General features: G+C 27.8%; 1 protein-coding gene across 3 annotated transcripts; it reads right to left on the bottom strand.

Annotated features, from left to right (window-relative positions):
* Positions 1 to 268: 268 nt before the first annotated feature.
* Positions 269 to 16,336, bottom strand: fzr (fizzy-related). Of its 3 annotated transcripts, none has more exons than XM_067262261.1 (12): positions 16,231 to 16,336; positions 13,353 to 13,435; positions 11,064 to 11,183; positions 10,849 to 10,977; positions 8,585 to 8,641; positions 6,003 to 6,104; positions 5,530 to 5,751; positions 5,237 to 5,461; positions 4,870 to 5,166; positions 4,645 to 4,749; positions 642 to 734; positions 269 to 568 (listed from the first exon to the last, which is right to left on the bottom strand). In XM_067262261.1, exons 2-12 carry the CDS (start codon positions 13,425 to 13,427, stop codon positions 527 to 529), a joined length of 1,467 nt encoding a protein of 488 aa, XP_067118362.1. In that variant the 5' UTR covers positions 13,428 to 13,435; positions 16,231 to 16,336; the 3' UTR covers positions 269 to 526. The 3 variants fall into 3 exon arrangements, with proteins under 3 accessions (XP_067118362.1, XP_067118360.1, XP_067118361.1); XM_067262259.1 differs by having other exon boundaries at positions 10,849 to 10,981; positions 11,065 to 11,183; XM_067262260.1 differs by having other exon boundaries at positions 10,849 to 10,981; positions 11,065 to 11,183; positions 16,246 to 16,336.
* Between the last annotated feature and the right edge of the window lie 10,693 nt (positions 16,337 to 27,029).

Raw genomic sequence — 27,029 nt, 5'->3', positions numbered from 1 at the left:
AATTTATATTAAGTTGTAGATTTCGGTAAAATACACGTAAATATTTTATAACGTACGAAAGTAGTTTTGGCTTTATGAAAAACTTCATTTCGTTAATAAACTAGTGAGATAATAAATAGTAAAATATTAAAACATTTAAAATTATGAATAATATAAGTATTAAAAAAATTTATAGAAATTTATGTAATATTTTTAAAACAATTTTCTATTGTAAACAGGGATTTTTTAATAAAAATATTTTCGTATTTGATGATTTACAATCACATGGTTAAATAAGAAAGTAAATGTCACATTTATTATCAAAACTATACAAAGGCAATATGACAATAAAACTGACACAATCAGAATTCTGATTAAAAAACCAAAAAATTTACAAAAAAATTTGTCACCATTTATTATCTAACGATGATGTATGATTCTTGTCAAATTTTTAACAACAAAATATGAAAAACTCAACAGAAATATTTCTATACAAAACAAAAAAAAAAAAAAAATTTTGTCGGGCAGTTGAACTGCTTTAATATTTTCATCGAATGCTTGTAAAAAGATTCAGAGCCGACTTTGCTTCCTACGGAATATTGTTATACGGATTAATAAGATAACTTGGGAGTCGATCGGCGACGTGTTAAAAAACTTTTTACCTTTTGTGAACGAGCTTTGCTGAACACATTCCAAAACCTAAGTGTTTCGTCTCCTGCTCCTGTAACTATTGACTCTCCATCAGGTGACATTGCCTATTAGAAAAAAATTTTCATTTATATTTTCAATATATTTTATTTTATTTATTTATTATAAATTCTCCTTAACCTTAAAAATTGAAATCAAAACGATAATCTTGGACTAAGTAGCTCCAAAGAAAATTAGTTTTTTAATAGTTTAGACCAGTTATATAGAACATGTTTATTGCCCCATTACATTTAACACTTAATTGTTGTACCGCACCATCGCTGTTCTGTCAAAAAGCTGTATTCATAAAATTACAAAATGAAGAATCTGTTGGTAGTACCGAAACTGGAACTGTCTTGACACTCAATATGGAACTATTTCTATAGTTTTGAGTCTGAAGTGGTTTCGACTGAAACTACCCGCTTCTAACTCTGGAATGTTTGAAATTAGAATCGTTGAAAGTAGAAGGTACGTACCACTGCCTATTTGTCCTTTACTGAATATGTATTTTTTTTAAATTTTATGAGATGATTTATTATTCTAATTTTATTAAATTGTGGATCGTTTATTTACCAAGCTGTGTTAGTGATGAAACAAGTATTATATGTAATGGAAAAGGATTTTCACATTACGGTGGACCCCGATATAACGTGCATGTTGAGTGGGAAACAACACCCGCGTTATAAGGGGAACTGCATTATACCGAGCGGTGTGGTGTAACGTGGTTCACTTCTTTACTTTAGCAATAATGTCAAGCTTTTCTTTTACTCATCTTGCATACAATAATTAAGCACCATTCAAAATACATGCAGAAATGCAATACATATACAATTACTCAATACGCAGTAACAATAAAATGCACTACTCACTAATGCCGGACGTGTTTGAGCTTATCGTGTCACGAACATTACCTGCGCTATAACCAAGTGCGCAGTATAGTGAGCAGCGCTATAACGAAGGTCCACTGTACTTGTTTTTCCCATATTCTATAAAATTGTACTTATTATTCAAAATTGTTACCTCCAAATTATATTGAAAATCCTGCAATTATTTTTCTGTCAGATATGATATCGATCATATACAAATTCTGCATAGCAGTGATTGTCGGATTTGCACTATTATGATACAAAGTGTATTCATATGTATGATTCTATAAATTATAGTAAAATATCAAGAGAACTTGTGTATTCTTATGGAGATTGTATCCTCATATTAATATTAACATTTCTGAACTTTTCAAGAATATGGCAATAAATACAGTTGACCAAGATATACACAGAATCGCTTTTGCTATGTCCTTAGCTTTTTTTTTTGTCAGACCTGACACAATTCAGTATGATAACAGATAAATGCATTCTCATTTGTTAAAAATATTTAATTTGTCTAAATTAGAGCATTTTCCACATTTACCATTTAAAAGTGTGGGAAAAAATTCAACTCTTGCTACTTTCTCCAAATAATAATTTGAAATAGATTTGAAAATAATTTTTAAAATATATCTTTCCATTTATTTCCCCACAATGGAGAATCCATGTGATGTTTCCATCTTATGTCCTTCCACAGATAAATACATTAGTTTACTCAGCTACAGTATAACTGTTCATAAAGAACATGAAATGAAAAAAACCAGTAATATCTCTAAAAACATACTTGTAAACCTAACAGGTACAGATACTGCCATTGAGCATGCTTAGATCAGTCATTTCCAAATTATTACTGTTTTATCTTAGATGTACTGTACAGTACATAAAATGCAAAGTATAAAACCTTCATTCAATGACTGTTTTATATTCTTAATTATTCAGCTATGAAAAGCTAAGATATTGGAACATCAAGAAATCATTATTCCGATGTCAAAAGCAGTAATAGTGGTGTCAAGAATTTCCATTATATACAGTTTTGGTATCAGTGGCAATGTCATTTTTAATAAAACAATATTTCAGTTTTCAAATGCGCACTTGGTGGTACATTCATTACAGATCACAGTTCCTTTCATTGTTGCTTTAAAGTGTATATAATGCAATAATAATTCCTTCAAACTGTTTATAATGAAATAAACTTTGGAATAATTAGTAATGAAATAAATCTGTAATACACCACCAAGTGTTCATCTGAAAACCAAAATATTGTTTTATTAAAAATGACATTGGCACTGGTACCAAAACAGTATAAAATAAAAATTCTTGACACCAATTGTTACAGCTTTTGATGTTGGAATGATTACTTGATGTCCCCAATATCAACTTTCCATAGCCAAATAATTAAGAATGTAAAACATAGTCATTGAATAAAGGTTTCATACTCTATTGTGTTTCATATACTTCTAAGATAAAACAGTATTAATTTGAAAATGACTGATCTATGCATGCTTGATGGCAGTATATGTTCCTGTAAACCTTACAGGTATGTTTTTGGAGATAGTACAGTACATAGTATAGTAGAATCTCATTTTAAAAGATTGCTTGGGCCGCTGAAAATCATCCATATCACAAATAACTGATTATCTCTCATCCACCCAGGAAAATATTCATTATTTAACCTCTTCATCCTCTTCATATAAGAATTACCTGTACTTGAAATTATTCAGTCTCTTGAGATTTCTGTTCTATAGAAATATATGTTACAAGATAGCTTTGCCATACATATATACAGCATAATATACTGTCAGAAACAGTATATACTGTAAGCACAAAAAGAGAGAAATTATGTATGCTCATCAGCACTACACTTGACTTCAAACACGTTAAAAACTTGTCCATCTTGATTGTTTTGATGCTGCTTTTCTGCCTATTAAAAACAATAACTGCTTGGTATTAGCAATGTCACATACAGTCTGCTGTCTGTGCTGAAACTCATCAGGAAGGTCACATGACTAGAAAAGATTTGGCGGCTTCACTAAATTTTGGCACTACACTTGGATTTGTGTCGGAATGTTCACTAGGTAGCAACTCCTCAATTGTATATTAAACATTGAAAATACATAAAGTTTACAATAGAAAAATACATTATTCTGAGTTACAGATATACTAAAAGGAGGAAAATAATTACATTAATTTGGCAGAATCTGGAGAAAAAAATCTGTTATTAAACATAGCAATTTATCTAATCAATGTAAATTTTTTTATCCTTATTGATGCATACGGTTTTAAAATGATTTATCAAACGATTGAAACTAGAATAATAATTCAAGAAATTTTTTATAGATTTATAATTACTATTATTTTTTTTTAATGCTTTTCATTTCAAATTCTAGATTATATATATATATATATATATATATAAAGAAAAGAAAAACCAAATGCATAAAATTAGAAATATCTATAAATAAGGCTTTGTGAATCCCAATGATTACAATCTTTCATCAGCCAAATTTCTCTAATATCTAAACAATACCAGTAAAAGAACCGTAGTTAAAACTGATAGATAGTGGCTAATTGTGTATCGGGGAAAAGGATTTTGATTAATAAAGAAAAAATTTACATATTCATTTCATCAATGTATATTATTATTTTGTATATTTTTATAAATTTACAATATTGTAGTATCAAAATATTGTTTTAACATTTTTTTGAATAGATTTAGTAGTATACATGGTGACACATTAGCAAAATGCTATCTAGATCCATCAATTATCAAGTTTTTAAATCAGTTATGATTACAAAGTGTGAAGTCACTAGCTATAATTTTATTGTATAATATAATAAAGTCAGTCATAAAAATTTTAAGAATTATTTAATGACTCGTGTTTCATTGATTCAGCATTTTTAATTTCAACTAATTTTAGTGAGAAATTCAAATGTATCTCTAAAATTCAGAAGTATCAAATACTTGAAGAATTAGTTGAATTTTAAAGTTTGCTTTATTTATCATATATATATTTATATAATTGGTCTTTCATTTTATAGATATATTATTTTTTAACACTTTTTTTATTTAATAAATTTTATCTATTAATGTTTTCAAGAAAGCAATACTTACTAAATAAAGAACTCTGTATGAATGCCCTGTTAATTTGGCAACTTGAGTAAGTGAGGGATATTTCCAAACTAAAATCTGGTTCTGAGAATAGCCATGGGTGCTTACCTATATAAATTAAAAATAAAACATGTAGTTTTAAATAATGCTTTTTAAAATTTTGTTAAATTGTAATTTTACATTACTATCTGTAGTACTGTTTAAAAACTGAATTAAAATTTAACTTACGAGTTCTGATGCATGCTTTGACCATGCTAAATTACAAACTTGAGAACCAGTATCAACACATTGCATTGGCTGACCAGTTAAGGTATTCCAAAATCTAATACACCTGTCGGCAGTACCTCCACCACTGGCTAATAAACCATGATGATGAGGTGACCATGCAATTGCTTTAACAGCAGCTAAATGTTCATTGTAAGTTTGTATAGGGCTAATGCTACTTAAATTCCAAACAAACAATTTATTATCATTTCCACCAGATGCTAAATGTTGATTGTCCGGTGACCACTTTAATCCACACACCTAATTATTATTTTTATAATTAATTTCATAGAATAAATTTATCAATAAATAAAGATATTTAAAATAATACTTCTTGTCTGTGTCCCACTAGTCTTCTTTCAGGAACAACAGATGGCATGCGCACATCTCTTTGTAAGATAAGGCGATCCCTACTTCCAGAAGATAAAATGTCACCATTCCATGCAAGAGCACCAACTCTTGCTGAATGACCTTCTAAGACTGAAATACGTTTACTTCCTGTCACATCCCAAACTTGAACATAGCCTTTATGAGTACCCACTGCTACTGAATGGCCCTAGAAATTCATTACATTTAAGTAAATTTGCCATAACTTGAAATTTATAAATTATAACATCATCATACCCTTTCAGCCCAAGAAACTGATGTGACGGAATCACTATCAGCCGAAAGGTCACAAAGCCGTGTCACTTGCGAGGTACATGCACTCCATAGGTAGACACAAGTACCTAATCCAACACTCAAAACATTAGTTGAAGACCAATCAACTAAATTTAAATAAAAATCATCTTGAAGCTCAGGTGCATCTAATACTTTGAAAGGTATTTTAGAGATTTTTCGAGCAGCCTATAAAATGTATACAAATTTTAAAGTAAGTATTTTGAAAATTCAATGAAATAAAATTTTATTTTAAAATGATGTTTAAATATAATATAACATATTAATACATACATACACACACCAAAAAAATTATATATCATCATCATATAATCTTTTTGTATTCCTTTTTTATTTTTCAATGTTAAATAACTTTTACACAAATTCTATATTTGTAACAAACTGTTTACAGCAAAAAAATTTGTTAAAAAGTATTTTACCTTTCGAGGAGATCTCAAGAGCTTTTGACTTTTATTGCTAACGGGTGAAAGTGAATATGATGATGATGGTTCATTTAAAGTACTCCCTTCTCTACTTCGATACTAAAATTTTTATTAAATTATAAAACTGAGTATTAAAACATTTTAACAAATTTCTACAAATTTTACAAGATAAAATCAAATAAAATCAGCAAAAATCTAGAACATTCAATTTAATAAACAAAAGCAAGAATCAGATACCCAATTTTCAACAAAACTTTCTTTGAGCTCAATACAGTTATGCTGTCCATTTAAAACCCTGAATTAATATGTTACAACGAGGAGATATCAGAAATGGCTAATTTAATGTTATGAATCCTGCTTTAGTTTCAACGGCCAAGCATACAGGCAAAAACGGGGAGTCCCAATGGGAAGTCCAATCTCAGGAATATTATGCGAGTTGGTCATTAGAAGACTGGAGAAAAGAGTCCTGTATGATTTTAAAAAGGATATAGTATATTTTAAAATATATGTGGATGATGTCCTTATTTTATGGAAGAATAATTGTATGATAAGTAAATTTGTAGAAGGGATAAACAATAACAATGATGGCCTAAAATTGAGAATGGAACAAAAAAGTTCCTTAGTTATCCATTTTCTAGACATTAACATTATGTTCAAAAAAGGGCATTTTTCTACCAACGTTTACATCAAACCAATGCACAGCCCACTTCACATTCCATCGCAATCAAATGACCCATACCGTTATAAGCTGGCAGCATTCCGAGCTCTTATCGGAAGAGCCTTTCTGTATTGTGACAATGTTGTTGACAGAACAAAGGAAATCGACAGAAACATACAAGTAGCCAAATCCGTAGGATATAAAAAAGTCACAATAGCAGGAATAGTTAAAAAATATGAGATGAGCACAGTAAGAAGTTCAAAACACGATCCCAGTAAAGTCACAAAGTTTACATACAACAAGAATACAAAAGGCGTTATGAAAGAAATTGCAAACCGCAAAGAGACAAGAATGGTTCTAAAAAGAGCTCTGAACCTATACACAATCTTAAGAAATGATAAAGATCACATTAAAAAGTAAGAAAAGGCAGGAGTGTACAAAATCCCTTACGAGAACACAGAAAACACAGAACTGGGAATCGAAAAAGTCTACATTGGAGTCACAACAAGAAACTTAGGGATAAGACTTAAAGAACACAAGTATGATGTCAGAAAAGGCTCCAACTCAATGGTGCTTTCGCAGTTCGTGCAGACCCAAGGCTCAATAATTAAATGGCAAGAAGCAGTTATTGTCAAACCCTTGCGCTCCCCAATGTTAGCAAATACCGCTCAAAAACCTGAAATTTACAAAAGCAAGCTGGAAGAGGCATGCATAAATGCAAGAGATGCAGACAGCCTACCGACAGCATGGAAATTTATAGTCAAAAAATTTAACATGATCTCGTAGTCTTGCCTTAGTTTATGTTTACATTTTTCATCAATTATTCTTTAACAATTTGCTACTATGTTTATATAAAGTATCACTAGTAGATTTATTTTTATTTCTATTACTATTCTGATTTTATTGTGTATTTATATTTGTACATATTATTTTTCAGTTATTTTCTTGTTCTTTTTTTCCGTTGTTGATGTTTTGAATTTTTAAACAAATGTATTCTTTTTAATGGAACGCCAATATTCCATTTTGCAAGTTAAGCCTGAGGATGGCCTATTGAGTAGGCCGAAAATGTTAGTTTTTTTCAATAAAACTATCTCGGCAACACAAAAGGTGTAGTGTGGTGAATTAAGATACAAAAGTTTCACTATTGCATTGGTTTCAACCTTGGCAACAATAAACTGTGAATGCCATTTTTAAATCAAGTCGACGAATGCCATGCTACCTGAGAACACTTAACAAGCTTACCTGCTTTCGTGCATATTTTATACTACTTTTATGTTTTTCATTTGCTTCTATCTTTAATTGTTTTCTACTTGTAAATTATTTTAAAATCAAACAAATTTAATGCTTTAAATTATAAATATTGTTCAAACAAAATATTATCCATGCATATTTAGTTTAAGTAAAACTAGGTGAATAATGATAAAATTTTAAAAGATTAAAACACATTTCAAACATAATTACATATTTTTATTACTGTATGATTGTTTTAAATTAAAAACAAAATACATGTGAATATAAACAAATTACTTATAAGCCATTTGTTAAAATAGTAAATCTTAATTAATTTCTAAAGTAATTTATATGAATACAAGACACTATACTAATGAAGTAAATATAATAAATAATATAAATTTAAAGAACTATGAAATTTTAAATTTAAATGGCTTGCAACAAAATAAGTAAAGCACTAAAATAGATGTTTCTGTCTTGATGAACAATATTTGAAAGTACCGTAAATAAATGCTTAAAAATTTAGCATTTATTTCTATTTCTCTGGAAATTCAGAAAATGAAAATATCAAAACTAAAAGCTATTATTTTAAAACTGATAATCATTAATAGAAAATTTATCAATATTTGATAATGTAGTTGTATATACTTCACATGTAAATTGAAAAAAAAAAAACATTTTTTAAACATACATGAAAGAGATTTCTTCCTTCGGCAGGAGACAATGCTTTTCTTTCTTCTGTCTGTTCCTAAAAATTTAGATTTTGTTTAATAGAAAATATCAAATATTTTAAAATTTTAACTTTTAAAAGCAAATTTAAAACATATTTTATAATGTCAAATATAACTTCTTATTGAATTATATTTATAATACAACTTATTTTAGTTACAGAGAATAAGCTGAAATAACAATATTAACCAGTTAGAGGTTGAGCAATCCTAACAATGTTTACTGACCTAAAATGATATATGAATTAGTATAAAATTCAAATAATACTTAAAATAAATATTAACTTTTAAAACTATAATTTAAAAAAAACTAAATTTACATATTATACTTATTAATAAAATTTTTCATTGTCATATTGAATAAAATTCAGTATTTGATTTGTGTTTTATACTACTTCAAAAATTAATCTATCATATTTTGATATACAGTAGAGCGTCGTTAATCGGAACGCCGGTAATCGAAATGGCCGGTAATCGGAACAATTTTCAGTCGGACTGTGTCGTGCTGAATCAAACGTTTTTGATACTAGATTTACTTCTAAAGTATAATTTTCATGTTTTTTATATTCTTCAATATATTTATTTTGTTTGTACAAAATGAAGAAATAATTTTTAACGATACGATAGTTTTGATTATTATTATAAAAATTTTTGTTAGGCTTAAAATCGACGAAAATTCAACACGAAGCGACACGCAACGGAGAAAAGTTTGAACATCGGACAGGTTAATATATATTTTTGTACAAAGTCGGTAATCGGAACAAATGACTAATCGGAACAACCCCAGTCCTCAATTGATTCCGATTTTCGACGCTCTACTGTATATTGATTTGTTAGTTATTAATATCATATTTTTCTTTTTTAATTAAATATTTTCATCTGATTCTGAAAAAATATTTGATATACGTTTAAAATTTCAACAATATAGTGAAAATAACTTATTGTTCCCAAGACAGTTAAGGTGTGGGAACCCAGGATCAAATCTGGATAATGTCAAATATTAGTCCAATATGGGCTTCATCATGGCATCTTACAACCCAAGTTGTGATCAGTTACTTTCAAATTAGAAGTTACAAAATGCGTTTCATTGCAGCCCATAACCAAATTAGGGCCAGTAATTTTAAAATTTCAAGTAATGGAGTGTATTTGTCATGAGTCAGACATCTCTTCATATATCACACTGACTTACAGCATGAATCAGAATAAGGTATCTTTAAAATTTAATACAGTGCTTGTATTTTGTTTATTAATTTATTTTTCTCAAGTGAAACATAACATACTTAATGTTTTGTTATAACATCCTTGAGGAAAGATACAGGTACATTTGTAATCATTTACAATTATTGTTGTTAAATTATCTTTATAAACAGTAAAATTAGAATGAGATTTACTATTTATTTAATTAAAATAAAAACAATTTTTAGAACAAAACAAAGATATACATACTGCAGGTTCTTCCCTACTTAAAAAACATTTAACTTACAAACTTTCAGACTGTTAAACAATTTGACCTTATGTCTAAAATTTAAATTTTGCACAGATTCTGAAGTTCTGTGGGCTGGTACTGAAGTCAGTCTTTGGCCAGTAATAAATAATAAATTTTTAATAATCAATGTGGGCTGATTTCTGTTGCATATCATCATTTTTTGTTTTTTCATGAATTCTGAGGTTCCATTGCTGCAAGTGAAGTGGCATTGAAGTTGGTAATATTGTAGTAACAGCATTTTTTACTATTGTTGGCAATTTTTATAAACTTTTATGATCAGTGCTTCAAAAATGCCTCCAAAACATAATAGTAAATCTAGCAGTGGAAACAAATGCAAGAAGTGTTACTATATTACCATGGAAACTAAACTAAAAATTATAAAACTGAGTACATTAGATGGAAAAAAAACCACATTTGAAAGACCTGTTACTAAGCAATAGTGAGCAAGTAAACAAGCATAATGTATTGTGCTTGTTTACTTGTTACTGCTATTAAATACATTGAATAATCAAACACTAACAATAAGTGGTTATTCTGTGTACAAATGTACTTTACAGGTTAATTTTTGACTTATAACTAAACTTCACAAACCTAACATGTTCATAAGTAGGGAAGCACTTTATATATATTTTATAATATTATTTAAAAACTAATTTCATTACTTAAAATTACATGATATTTTTGAACTTCTGCTTGAAATTATAAAAAATTTTTAAAAAGCATAAACTAAATTTTGATTACCTTAACATCTTCAATTGATGTACCCAATAGTTCATTTTTTAAAAGACAAGTATAAGCAACTCCATCTTTGTTATTATCTGTAGTAGCATCCTTAGCTTTTTTTGTCTGTGTAGGACATTTTGTATTTTCCTCCAACAAATTCAAAATTATTTTTATTAGTTTTCAAACAACTTACATTTAGTAATTTTATAACAGTGAATATTAAATAAAGGTACCTGTATCATAGAAAAATTAACTTGCCAATTTGCACCAGCACGTCTTGGAATAAAACGATCTCCATAAATATCTTTTGATGGAGAATTAATAGAAGTCAACAATCTTCCTCTAGCTTCAGGCTAGATAATAAAAATTCTACTTATTTTTGACATATATATTAATAATTGATAAATAATTAGAAAAAATTTCATAGAGTCACTATCTTATTATAGAAATATCGTATTTTACAGACTATAAGACGCACTTTTTTCTTCGAAAAATTGCCTCCAAAATTCAGGTGCGTCTTATAGTTCGTAGCGTCTTATAGGTATTTTTTTTTTTTTAAATTGTTTAAAAATTAAGGTGCATCTTATAGTCCGTAAAATACGGTAATACTTTATACAGATATTGGCAACTTTGCACTTGCACCACATGCCAAATGAAATATCATAAACAAAATAAATTATGTTATTTATGTAAATGTTTTTTTATTACTTATTAATACTAGTTTGATTTGTGTGCTTAATTAAATAAAGGAAAATCATAATTAACAATATTATTATTTTCTGTATGTTTAAAATCTATAGAGATCACTTTGGTTCTGTGCATGTCTTTTGTTTAAAATGTGTTCTTCTTTCTCTCCCCTCTCTCCCTGTGTGCTCTATATATAGTAAGGTAGGTTTTTGTGAAATAAATCTTTGTGGATCTATGATAAAAGCCTTTTGTGGCCTGTCCTTTTATTTGTAATAACCTTCACTTTAAAATTTAAAATGCATTATATCTTGGAAGCATTCATTCTTAAATCTTTTCAAGACTGACTCCAGGATCAGTCTTGAAAAGATTTAAGAAGTCAGATTTTAAATATTTGTCCTTCTGATCCTGAAATCAGAAGGACAAATATATTAAAAAACATGGTAAACTTATACAGATATCATTAAGCAATAACTCAATTATATTTTATAAAGTCTACTTATAATGCTTTTAAGATATCCATATGAAGAACAAATGCTGTAATAGGAACAAAACTCTGCAAGAAGAGCCAATTACACAGAACACTTATTAATTATCTGACTTATTTAAAAATGACAACAAAATATAGCTGCAAGTCTTAAATATAAGAAAATTTTTAAAATTCTCATTTGGCATCATCAATTTGTCATTATTGTATTTCTTGAAATCACTAATATATCCATAGTTCTTGAAATGAAGAAGTTACTCAAATTAATCAGCTATTTTTTGAAGCTTGCCATCTTGCATTCAATAGTTTGTATTCATATTTCATCAGTTATTTAAAATTAAGTTCAGATTACACAGAATCATAACAGGGAGACAATATAGTCTCATTTATCTGACAATATAAAACTAATTGTAAGTCAAAAGACCCCTAATTTACCTGACAAGTAGATAAAAGAAGCAATGTCAACTCTCATTATCAGTTATTATCAATAAAAACTGTAAGAATTGTGTCTACAATATCCCCAAATAAGTATATCTATCAAATATACAATGGAGTTTGATCCAGCAGAATTTTTTCTAAACATACAGAATGATCATGAAACATATAAGTAACCGTAATGCACATTTAATGCTATTAAAAACGGAGGAGTTATATTTAGAATAGAAATTCAACAATGCTAGCTTCATGTCAAAAACTTAGAAATCATAAAATCCCAATAAAAATTTTCTGGTGGCAATTTAATAGTCGTAATTACTAATTTCATGTCAATATCACACAATAAATTTCATTCAAATAGAGTGAAACAATGACTAATTCATCTCAAAATGTGAATACAAGAAAAGTACATTAAGATTCACTGAGAGATTTTAAACATAATATCTAGAACAACAAGCAATTTAGAAAAGACTAGAAGTAATGAAAATTTACAATTCAATCTGCAGCTATAATAATAGTTTATTAAATACTATTATAAGCTATTTTTAGAAAATAAAATTCAATTAATTTGAGGAATGATACTCACTTTTTAATTTTTTTTTTTATATTATTACAATTTTGATAAATTACTTAATATTTCTACATATAAAAGACACAACATGTATTCAAATCAAATAAATATTTACAACAAATTAGATTTTTGGTGCATCCATTTGAATAATTTTTCATTGCAGACAAATACTTTAACTTCTGATGAATTAATTTTTTTTTTTTATAACTACATTAGAACATTTGTAATTTAAAAAAATAAAAGTATCAATAAAAATATTCGCTATTTAAAAAAAAAATTATTTTAATTAATTGTTGTAAAGTCAAAATAATTTTACAACATAGTAGTATCAGAGATTTTACTTACTGAAGGTAGAGGAGAAAGATTATTTTGTCCATTATGCTGTCGTAACAATCGTCTCTCATAATCTTGATTAATCATTTTAAGCTCTAGAAATAAATTGTAACGGATTAAAATCAGTGCCAAATTATCTGCTAGGCACATGAGGTATATGCCTAGTGCACACCAAAGTGAAAAAAGTAAAGAAAAGTTTAGTATTGCAATTATATATCATAATTTATAAATAATTATATAGCTACAGTTAAACATTATGTTGTTATAAAATTATGTAGAGACGCTCCCATCTTCTGTGCTTAGAGGCCCTGGAATATCTTAATCTACCACTCATTAAAATAATTCCAATTGCTTTTAATAACATTTAATATAAAAATTTAAATTTTTCAGAGTAAAATTGTTTACAACAGAACACACTGAACTTTATGCATGTAATAAATATCAAAACCAAACAAATTGCTGTATTATTGGGCTACAATAAAGCTAATTCTTAAAATTAACCTTATTGTAGCCCAATAATATGACAATTCACTTGGTTTGGCTTAATTATCATTTGGGTTTGTGGATTTGTTTAAACAAACATATATTCTCTATACAAAAATCCACATAACTACTTGGTACAATAACAATATAAACACAAAGAATGAATGGATTTAATTTAAGACAACCAAAAATTTTTAACATTTTTTGTCATATATTTTTATCAACATTTTAAGAAATGTTTTTTGCTATCTGAATTAAGTTTTCTATTTGTTTAATTTATATTTTGTATATATTATACAGGTCTGTGGTTACAGTATTTGACACCAGGGCAAACTTAAATATGGTGCCTTTTGGATAAGTGTTTCATTAGTCTGTTACAAATTTAAATTCAAACACTTTTTATTAATATACAGCATATTATACTACATAATATAAATTTTCTATGAATTTATTAGTTTGCCCATGTAACAATTTTGGAATTTTGGCATCAGATCATCTCAGCACCAAGGGCACATGCATCCTCTACCTGCCTTTCCAAGGCCTTGATATTATACCAATGTTACAGTATATGCTATTATTATACAGTATTGATGCAAGATTAAAATAATTCAATTTAAATGTTTTCTTTTATAATTCTTGACTTATTATTATGTGAAAACATTAGTTATCATTTGAGAATTATAAATTTAAAATATAATGACAAAAAAAAAAGTGTAATGGTTGTGATGCTATAATTTCTAGCTTTCCAAACTCTCTCTCTCTCCAATCACAGTTATTCATTACCAACAACTTAATGTTAAAAAACAGTTTCAATAAAAATTACACTGCAAGAGAAGTAAATCCAAAAATATTGATAATTGATTTCCTTGTCTGATATTTACTATGTAGACTATAGTTTATAATTAAGAATTTGCCTTGTAAACTAAATAAATATTTTATTTTTGTATTTAGTCCAAATTTGAATCTATAGCAATTCCAAGAAGCTTATCATTGTTTGCTAAACCATCACAGAAGTGCTAATATTACGTCATTAATACAAGTGAATGACAATGCAAAATGAATGTTAGAAGACAATTTCCTAAGAAGACACTAAATGATATGCATTATAATTATTAGATTGAACTGTGCCACTTCTTTCATCCTGTAACTTTGTTTCTCTTCTCTTCCAAAGGATCGGTGGGCAGCATTAAGTCTACGATCATCCTCTTACTGCTTTTCTCTCCATCATTTCCCCCAAATGATACCTTCATCTGTACTGAATGTCTTAATAAATGTCCTATTATACTGTTCCTTTATTTATTTATAGTGTTAAGATTTCTAAAGCTGAAATTTCTAGTAATTCCCTTTCTCTCTATATTGACTCAGAAAACTATTTAGAAATCTACTGTCAATTTTAATGTATGTTAGCTTTTTATAGCAAATAAGTGCCAAGTAATAAATTATCAAAACAGTGTCATTGGATATTATAGTGTGTTCACAACTTTCTTAATAAAATCAATGAACTTAACACACATTATTCTGCATCTGATAAGGTAATCATTTCCATCAATAGCTATACTAGTCATGTTGCCCCTCAAGACTATTTTTACCCAGGTAGTAAGCATTAAGTGTACAGATAGTAAACCTTTTTCTATTTAACTTTTTCACAGTTATTTTAGAATTTATTATTATTACATATTTAATTAGCATTGACTTGTAAATAAAACAGAAATGAAGTGAAACAATAAAAAAATTTAATCCTAAACTGAGACAATACATTCTAAACTTCAGAGTTATTGAGTATATGGTAATGTGGATTATACAAAGATTTTTATTTCCGTTCTAGCAAATGTATGTGGCATATATCCTGGTATAGGTTATATGGCACCACAGGTTATCTGTATGAAATTACAGTAAATACTTCCTTAATATTTATCAAAATCTCAAGAGAATTTTTTGTAAAAGTAAATTTTCTTCGAATAAATACATTATACTTGGATTTTGAAATTCATTTCTAAAACTTAAGTATAGTAATAAAATCACTTTATAATCAATTAGTTATAACGAACTGGTTATACAGTAGAGCATCAATTATCCGACTTAATTGGGGACTGGGGTTGGTCGGATAACTGAAAAGTATAAAAAAATACATTATTAGTATAGTGTATTAGGCCTGGTTTAAATACTAGCCTCCCTTTCATGGTCGAGCCAGTGCTGCCAGCTAAAACATGCAAAAATTTAACAAAAATAATATTAAAGTAGCCAAGACGTAACCAAATATTGTAGCGCCACATCACTAGCGGACATTTGAATTTGCCGACTAGAACGCGGTCGGTTAACCGATAAGTCGGTTAATCGGGGGTCGGATAATCGATGCTCTACTGTAATTATTAATTACTGCAACTTAAAAACTTCTAATTTAATTTACCTGAATAAATATTACCTAAAGTTTTTCAAATGAACAATACACATCTCCTTTCTTCGACTTCACGGTTTGCTTTATTTTTTCACTTAACGTTTTACTTTTCTTTTAAATGAAAATTCCTAATAAAACGAAATATTAAGTTTGTTTTAAAAATATGATTATAAAAATTTTAAATTTATTTATATTTTACTTTTTATATTACACTACTATAACAGAGGAAGCAAAAGTTATCAGCAAAAATACAAATTTTATAAAAGATGGAAATATTTTGAATCTTAACTACAACAGCTGATGCAAAGCGACTGACATATACTTTTAAGTCCATTGGGTACTCTATCTAACTTGTGAGTTTAAGCACAGGTCACAAAATGATTTTGTCTGTCTGTTATTCCAAAATTGGAACACAAATGATGAATTTTGACTTTGTTAATTTAACTATTTATTTTCACATATACTAATGTTTCTACTGAATATAACAGAACAATACGCAGGTCAGTATAAAAAAATCGTATATATTTTTGATATTGCTAATCTAGCTAATCTATTTGCATTAAAATTATATAATCGTTAAGTTTTTCTAAAAAAGTTTTCAACTAATCAATATTTCGTTAATGTTCTATGTCGACTTTTTTCTATTTAAATATCAGTTAATATACAATGCATTTTAACTGGATGATAAGAAAACCATTAAAACATTTGCAAAGAAAGAAAAAAAAATAGTAATTTGAAATAATATTTTTAAAAAAGACTTTCTCAAAGTATATTTGAAAATGACTGTAACACAATAAACGACTTCTTCTAATAACACTGTAGTGCGTAACACATAGACACAGATTAAAGCCTTTCACGGTGTTGTATACGAAGGCCTCGGTGTATACGAAGGCGGCCTTGGTGGAGGCCGAAAACGTTAATTGGTTCTCTATCGTATACAACACTGTGAAAGGTTTTAATCTGTCTCTCTGTGTTGAAAATGACTGACACAATCCTTAAATATACATATAAAATTTAAAATTTTTATATGTAATAGCAATTAATTAATGATGTAAGAAAGGTCTGAATTCAAACTTGACAATTTTTCACATTCAACACTTTATTTTATTGATATATTAATCTTTAATTTTCTTTTATATCTTTTTTAGTACATAAAGCAAAAAAATATTTTTAACTGAACTTTTGCTTCCAATATATCTTAAATTCATAATACTAATTTAAAACATTAATATTTTTAACTAATTTTTGTCATTACAGATAGAAAACATTTAAAATAAGTATAAAAATAATACATTGAGGTAGTACAAATTACCATATTTTTACTTAAAATGATACTTCATTTCAAATATCAGGTAATATAATTTGATAAGTTATTTAAATTCTAAATGCAATTTTATTTTATGATTCGAAATAATACATTAATTAATACTGCATTTTAAATCAATTAAAAGAAAGAGAATAAGAGCACAATAGACAGCAAAAATAAAAATTTATTCCCGTTCATCCTTGAATTATTATTAAAGTTCAAATTCACAGATTGACTAAAATGATTTTAAAGTTTTGAATACTTTACTCTCCATTATTTTTATGGCTGGAAAGAAAACATTTAAGTTTAATTTTTAAAATATTTAGAAATGGTATAAAATGACTTTATAATAATAATAATAATAATAATAATAATAATAATAAACAGACACACACACTGATACACTTCTTTAATTTCTGTTTTGGTTACTATGCCTTGACTTTGGTCCGGCATAGTACTTAGCCACCGGTGTTAACCGAGTATATCTAACTTAACCCAACATAATAATAATAATAAACATGTCATATTGTGAGAAAATTCCTGAATACAGACACACACACTGACACACTTCTTTAATTTCTCTTTTGGTTACTATGCCTTGACTTTGGTCCGGCATAGTACACAGCCACCGGTGTTAACCGAGTATATCTCACTTAACCCAACAAAATAATAATAATAATAAAGTAGCCCCTCGTTATATAGCAGATCCGGATATATTGCACTTTTGTTTTGGTCTCCAAATTTTAAATCATCAATTGCCATTGTTTTTTTTGCAACAAAATACAGTATTTTATTCCTACCATTGTCCTTGAAACTACAACTGCAGGTGAAACAATAAATTCATCGACATCTAAATAAAAAAAAAACACGCAGACAGTCAATTATCATTTATGTTTCCTTTTGGTATTAAAAATTGTTTATTGGTTTTTAAGTACTGCGTCCTCATTTACAAGTTTGTCTGAATTTGAAATTTCACACCTTTATAAGAATTGACCAAACAGATTTCATTTCTGAACAGAAAGTTCTAACATTTTTATACAGTAGTAACTTTATTTTGCTTCATAGAGAATTTTTACCCTTCACTCTAATTTTATAAGTTTTGATGTTCTATTATAATGTTCAATATTTATTTTTAATCACATTTATTTCTCAATAGGCCTGTATACATTTATTAATTCATTACAAATATATTTTACCAGTTAATAGGAAAAAGTTTTAAATATGCAATGAAAGAAATATTGTTTTAAAAATTCCTTGTACAGAGTAAGTCAAAAGTCCCTTGCATCTTTTCATTTCGAAACTATTGAACATGTATTAATTTTGTTAATGTATTATTCACTGTATTCAATTATTGTTAATGTATTATGCAGTAATAGTAATGCTTGAAGAATTGGATAAACCCTTCTTGACAACCTTGAAAATAATCACTTTGCTCCACAAATTTATTTACATAGTGCTAATTAACAATTCAGAAAATGGTTCTAGACTAATTAATAAATAGCACCAACAAACTTTTAAAATTAAACCAGCAAATATATTTTTAACATCCTTTGACAAGCATTTTAAAGATTTGTTGGTGTTATTTATTAATACATAACCAGCTGTGGGAAGATTTAGACTAATTAAATCTGCAATGGATAAGTCACCTCACACATTGAATAATGCTTTTACAGAATCCACTGTTTTAAGCATGGACTGACTTTGCTTATTGTGTACTTCATAAACTTCCACACCATTTTGATTGAGTTGTAATTGGAAGAATTTTCAACCCATGACAAAACATGTATATGGTGATTGGAAGACCATCTTTTGATGTGCTTTGAGGTCTGGCATAGGGAAAATCCTTCTGGAAGATGTTTTCATCAATGAAATGTTCTATCAATTCTACTAATAGTGTAGTCATGCTTTCATATACTTTGGAATTTACAGTTCCCTTTATGAATAATAATTTTCTGAGATGTCAAGTAACCCAAACCGTGACCCTTGCAGGATACTTCACTGTATGTTTTCTACAAGTTCGGGTCTTCACCTCTTTTTGTCAAACAGTCCCACTATCTCCAATGGGTATGATAAATTTACTCTCATCACTGAAGATTACCCAATTCCAATCCATCACAGTCCAACAATGTTTATGTTCATGTGTCCAGTTGCATCTATCTTGTCAATACTTAGCTGTAATTAAAGGTTTTCCATTATGTTTTCCAGACTGAAATTCATTGCTTCAATACATTTGTATGTTGTGGTTCAACAAGCACTTGATCCTGCCTCTTTCCGAATGCTGTATAATTCACTGACAGATTTAAAATGGTTTGCATTAATGAGTCTCCTAAGACATGTTTTTATGGGCCAGATTTTTTCATGGACAACCAAGCTCCTGCTTTTCTACCAGTTGCAGAATGATGATTCTTCTCTGCAGCAACCACTTGAGATACAGTAGAGTAGTAACAGTAGATACACTACACACTTTTAGCAATTCTGCATTACTTTAGACTATTTTCATGTAAATGTAAAATGTATTCCTTCACAGTGGTAGTCAACCTTTTCATCCTCCATGTTCAGAAATATGTCAACACGATACAACCTAGACTTTAAAATGCTTTTATACGTGAAGGCATATTCCACTTTGTTGAGCACAAAACCATTTTAAAGAGAAATACCTAACAAGATAAAATAACAAAAGATAAAATAAATAAAAAAATAGCAAATTGGATTTTAACTAGAGACAGAGTATTAAATTTATGAGATTTCTTCTTTATGTATATTTGAGACATGCTGAAATAAATGCCTCAATCAGGTGCTTGTAGTTAAATAGGGATATTCTTGACTGTCATTATAAATACTGTATTTATAAATACCTCTTACTGCATGTATATTTGAATTTTATCTATATTATTGCTCATTTTGTTCCTATTATATAAAAGACACAGGGAGGACAACAGTCCCCATCTATCTCAGATGTTCTCCTATTTTATTTATTGTTCATTAATACATATCATTTAAGAAGTATCATAAATCTTTAAAGAATTGTCATAATTTTAAAAGCAATAAATAATTACATTACAAATGTTGATTTAGTTGATATATTCATTTCTAACAAGAAAACAAAAAGATAAAAGTGAGTGAAATTCATATGAAAGGCCTACCATTTTTTTTAGATAATTACACTATGGATTAGTACACTGTTGAGCTGTATGAATATGGTACTTGTTTTATTGTCATTAACACACTTGCCAACTTTACATTATAGATAAGGCTGACTTGATAGCTAGGAAAGATTGAAAGACTGATTTTGGAATGCAAAGGCTAAGAAGAAGAAAGAAGAAAAAAAAAATTTGTAGAAAGATTAACAAAACTTGTGGCACTTCTAAACATTTATTTAATCTTCTTTCTCTTTATCACAATAATAGATTTATAATAGTGGTTTTTCCTACTAGACAGATTATTAGTAGTAAAAAAGTAAAATATAGAGGAATAGTACTTTGTACTATTCATAATAACTATTATATAAAAAGTTCACTGTTAATTTTAAACAGGACACTAAATAGCTAGTCAAAAACATCAGATTTAGTGCCAAAAACACTGAACTGGCAACACTAAATATTTTTTTAGGGTTTTTTCCCCTCTCCACCATTTTGAGCACAAAGATGGTCATTTAATCTAGCCCAATGTGGGTTCAATAGGGTGGGAATGATTTGAAGAATGGGAATTGATATATATGTGATAGATTATCGCTGAAAAATTCCTGATGTTTTCAAACCATCAGATTTGTTCCCAGATTTCCTATGCTGACAAATGCTTGACCACTTGACCATCTGGACATCATCAATGTGGCACTAGAGAAAAAACTCAATTTTGCAAGACTTTCAGATCAATGATCTCATACTGAAGAATGGAAGAACTCATATCTATGACATTCATTCTATGACAAAATTTTCTAAGTGGCAATTTCTTAAAAAAAATTATTTATCAAAACTTTATAATCAGAAATTTAAACTTTTCACTGAAATTTTCTTAAGTACATAAGAATTCGTATATGTTTGGCAGCATTACACTCAAGAAAATGTTAATCTTGTAGAATGGGCAATTTCTAAACACACTGCCATATGAACAAACTTGGGATTTTTAGAATTGGTTGTAAATCCATATTTGTGAAGACAATTTATCCCGTCTAGCCTCTGAAATTTTTGTGATTTTATTTGTAAAATACAGTAGATTTACAAATAAAAACGTATTCTCTATCATTACAGCAACAAACATGTAAACTTTATTTAATAAAATAGCACTGAACATAGCTTTGTTTGTTGTAGTTGGTGGCAGAGGAGTGGAGATATACGGAGCTTAATGCTTAGAATGAAAATCCCCCTCCAAAAAAAAAAAAAAATTAATGGGTAGTACTTCATCGGGAGATTCTTCGAGTCAAGGTATTTTTTGGTAAGGAACAAGAAATTGATCTAAAGTCTTACTCTTTTTAATCAAAATTTTTCTCAAATGTGATAGTGCATTGTCGTTTTCTATTGCCACTATCACTTTTATCTTTCATGGATGCCATATTGATTAAATATATAAATCACAAAACTGAAAAAAGAAGTTTAGCACAAACACTCAGAAAAACAATGCTTAACTCGCGCATGCCTGACAGCAACTAAAATTTGACACAAAAAACCATTATGTTCGTCATCCGAATTTTGTCCATTATCCGAGACAAAATTTTTGCAAAATAACCGATTCGGTCGTTAACCAGGACATTCGTTAACTGGAGTTCCACTGTAGTTATAAAAATTACAGTATTTTATATATAACACAATTTATAAAATTATATTTATTATAATGTTATATTAGGAATAAAGATATTTATTTCATTTCTATAAAATAATTTTTTTACATTATTCAGCATGATTTCAAAGTTTTAACAGAAACACATGATTTTAAGGGATACTTTTTAGTATCCCTTAAAATCATGTGTCTGTTACGCATTTTAAAAATATTCAACACAAAAAAATTTGTAAATTGTTAAAAAATATTTAAAAAATGACACGCTGAAAAATGTATTTTGAGAATGTTTTTCTGCAATTTATATCTATTCTTTCAATTTAAACAATTTTTAATACATTAAATCAGGCCTGGCCAACTCAAATTGTTTTGCGGGCCACTTTGATCACGCTTAACATTACGATGGGCCACAATTTAGGCAAACATGCTTTTAAAAAAGTAAAACAAATACAGAATAAATAAGATTTTATTGTTATACCAAGAGTTTGTACTCGCACTTGCACATTATAACAATGACACATGCAAATTTTCATTTATTTAATTGTTTTGGTATACATATAATGGGAAACAAAAGTTTTAATATATATATAGTATCGCTTTGTGGGCCACACAGTTTAATGTGACGGGCTGCATGCAGCAGGCGGGTTGGCCAGGCCTGCATTAAATGATCGCTACTTTGATAAAATACATAATCTTGTAAAATTGCCTACATTTGTATAATCAAGCATTCAAGAAGAGCAATTATTAAAAAATAAACATTATTTTTAATGAAAAATATTTACATACTATTTTATACATTTAGTTTTTAAATTTCAAACCCCCGCATTCAGAAACTAACCTGTAATATTAAAATACAAAAAATTTTTATTACTTTGTTTTATTGTCATCAGTAAATGCTATTCCTTTCTATCAATAGTAATAATTGTAGTCTATGTATACTATTGTTAGATAAAAATTTTAAATAAGTAATAGTGACATTTTTGGAATATCAAAAAAGGAATGAAATAGCAGAGTAAAACAAATTCATTTATTTAAGTGTTGTATGTATGTATGTATGTATGTATGTATGTATGTATGTATGTATATATATATATATATATAAGACAGGAGGCTATCTGAAGAGAAATGACTGGTGTAGAAATTGCAATTACGCTTCCCCCCCTTTTTAAGCTGTAGCAGCATTTCTCAACCTGAAGTATTCAAAAAGGAATCTGTAATAGCGACCAAATGTAATTTTAAATTAGCAAATTTATTATCTAAGTGGTTCAAAATTTTCCAAACCAAAGTCTGTCAAACCAAAAGCTGTTTACTTTTAAACAAACTGCCATATGTGGAATATAACATTAGCTATGGTTTTTACATTATTTTATACATTTATGAAGATCCACATTTATTTATTTAATTATTTAATATCAATTGATATTGCATTTATATTACTAAAGTAAGTGTTTTTGTATTTTAAATTGCAAATTAATAATTAAGAAAAATGATAAGGAAGTAATTGTTTACAGTTTTATTTAAAACAATAAAATAATAATTAAATATTTGATTTGTTGTGAAATCGTGTTGTATTGTCTTTGAAGCGTTGAACACAAAATCGTGTTAATAACAATCACATGGCTTTTTCCATCTTTATTTAGTTGATACGGTACACGTTTCGGGCCTTGTGCTCCTCATCAATCAACTAAAATAATATAAAAAATAGTGTGTACATCGTTTTAACATTATTTACGGGCAAATTGTATAAACATTTTAAAACGTAGTAACATACCAGTCTTCCCCCAATATGGCACTTGCACATGGTAAGTTTGCACATTACAAACCCGAGAATTAGGTTATAAAATTATTGTACATCTATTTAAATTTAAAATGTAATTTTGATAGTTGACGTAATAGTTGATGTAATTTTATTACTTTATTATATTAAATAGATGTACCTTTTTAATTTAAATAGATGTACAAGAATTTTATAACCTTCTAATTCTCCGGTTTGTAATGTGCAAACTTACCGTGTGCAAGTGCCATACTGGTGGAAGACTGGTACGTTACGTACGTTTTAAAATGTTTATACAGTTTGCCCATAAATAATGTTAAAACGCTGTATACACTATTTCTTATATTATTTTAGTTGACTTATGAGGGGCACAAGGCCCGAAACGTGTACCATATCAACTAAATAAAGGTGAAAAAAGCCATGTGATTGTTATTAACACGATTTTGTGTTCAACACTTCCAATAATTGAATACTTTTCTAGTCTACCATAAAGTAAATGAACTCACGTTATGCTATTTATGTTATATGAAATTTTCTGTTTTCAAAAAATAGGTACATGGACTAGAAAACATTGGGAACTGCTAATCTAGATGTATAGATCTTTGAATCATAATCCATAGTATAAATTACGTTCAATACTTTCATTATTCAGATATTTTTAAAAATTCTTCGAAACTTATATTTCCACAAAAATAAGAGCATGCTGTCCATGCGTGTCAGCTTGTTTTGGCTTATATGAATATTTCACTGCTGTATAAATTAAATGTAAATATACTGATACCGTAACTATTCAGTGACATCACTGTAGTAACCATTATTAAAAATAAAAAGCTAAAATAAAAGAAATGCTTCCAATTCTATAAATATTTTTAAAAGGTAATGGGTTCTTTTAGGTACTGTACCTATATTTTGTGGAATATAATGCTGATTTTATCCCATATATGATAGCATGCTCTTATATGCATATTTCCACACATATAGTATATGTATATACATATATATGTATATTATATGCATAGTTTATTCATATATTATCAAAATTGCCTTTTGTTTAATTTATTTTAATAATCTCTGCACACAAAGCTAGAACTAATTTAAAATCGTAGGCACAAAAAACCTTTCACACTCTGTTTCTAGCAAACAAATTAATGAGCACAAACGTTTTCGGCCGTTTTAAAAGGCCTTCTTCAGGTGCATTTTAAAAGGCCTTCTTCAGGTGCACTTTCCAACCGTCCTCAGTGCACCTGAAGAAGGCCTTTTAAAACAGCCGAAAACATTTGTGCTCATTAATTTGTTTGCTAGAAACAGAGTGTGAAAGGTTTTTTGTGCCTACGATTTTATTTTAATAATTCTGAATTCTAATGAATACTATTAAATTTAACTCAATATTGTTCTTTGGCCCTCATTATAGTAATACAACATAAATATAGGCCAATAATTTCAAAGATTGCCAAATGAACCGATCTAAATAAACCGAAACCAGACAGTAATTGAAATTCCTTATTAAAATCGACAATTGTATGTTCTCTATGTAATTAAATACCATAGACATACAAATTATAACTTATTTACTTGCTTTAACTATAAATAAATTTATATTAAAATCCATTTTGTGCATTAATAATTTTGAACCAAAAATGTTTCCAGCAATATTTCTTGTATATTTAATTGTTTAAAATTTTCATTTTCTTTCAATGCATTTTATATCTTGACATATATTCATGTTTTTACAAATTCACATTTCAGAATGATTCATTCATTCTCATTGTAAGCCACCATCTTTAAAAGGAACAAGTTAACAAAGAAGCAAACAGCTCAAACTTGTTATTGTCATTTGATTTTAATAAGCTAGCATACTTCTCAATAACTAATAATTAATTTAAAATTCTCATATACAATTCAGAATGTAACTCGCACATTAAAAGTCGTAAATATAAACCAAACAAAATATCACGACAATGGATAAAAATAAGATAGCACATTTAAAGAAGTTAATTTCAAAAAATTTGACACGCGCAAAGTACATATACACTTTGTACATTTGTTTTAAAAATTCTTTAACATATTACATAATCTATTAATATCTTCATTTAAATACAAACTAATGTGATATAATTTCTTTGTGTGATTTAAATAATATACATTTTTCTAGTTAGTTGTATAGTAATTAACTTTTTAAATGTGATGATGTATATATATTGTTAATTAAAGTTATTATTTGTAACTTCTATATTCTAAACACTTATAAATAAAAAGAAAATAACTATTATTTACAAATTTACATTTAGGGTGGACTTTTACCAGATTATTAGAAATAATAATAATTAATTACCTGTCTGAAATAATTCATGCTTATAATTAAAGATATTGTTTTCAAGACTTAAGTTTATATCATGTAAACATGACAAGTACCTTTAAACATGGCCACACCCATAAATTATTTTTATTTATTTCATAATTTAAAAATGACTAAATCCAAATATAAACCATACATTAAACTTTTAAAATATGAAAGAGATTTATAATAATATATAACTAATATACTTACCGTATTATATTATTAAATATATCAGTGAAAATATGTGATAAAATTTAAAGGGCTTTAAAAAGTGTCAAGTCACTTCTAATGATTAATAAACAATTACGATCCGTTAACGGATCTTTAACTTCTGTTTATCTCCCATTTTAGAAATTTTTCTCGTGTCGTTATTATTCAAAATGCTTTTATTTATTTATTCGAAAAATAGAATTATTCTCTAGTTGATTTGTTCGTTTACTTATTACAACTTGCCTTATAACATAGAATTTGTCATTTAAAATAATATTCGTCCAATTTAACTCGCTCCACTATATAACACTTGTAATAAATAAAGTGTTCTATTCGAAACACGTAAACTGCAAATGTAATACTAGTTCCTAGTGACGAGAGTACGAGAATATAATTTTTTTTAAATGGAGTCG

This window comes from Centruroides vittatus, unplaced genomic scaffold (assembly GCF_030686945.1).
Source record: "Centruroides vittatus isolate TY-2023 unplaced genomic scaffold, ASM3068694v2 contig_1427, whole genome shotgun sequence".
NCBI lineage: Eukaryota > Metazoa > Arthropoda > Arachnida > Scorpiones > Buthidae > Centruroides > Centruroides vittatus.
Note: the sequence above shows the minus strand (reverse complement) of the source record. Positions and strands in the feature narration are given on the sequence as shown.

What these genes read in the sequence shown, in the direction of transcription:
- fzr (XM_067262259.1), bottom strand. Translation starts at nt 13,427, where the DNA reads ATGATTAATCAAGATTATGAGAGACGATTGTTACGACAGCATAATGGA. An exon ending in TCTTGAGATCTCCTCGAAAG is followed by an intron (nt 5,752 to 6,002) that starts GTAAAATACTTT and finishes TACATTTTATAG; the next exon opens with GCTGCTCGAAAAATCTCTAA. An exon ending in GCAAAGCTCGTTCACAAAAG is followed by an intron (nt 569 to 641) that starts GTAAAAAGTTTT and finishes AATATTCCGTAG; the next exon opens with GAAGCAAAGTCGGCTCTGAA.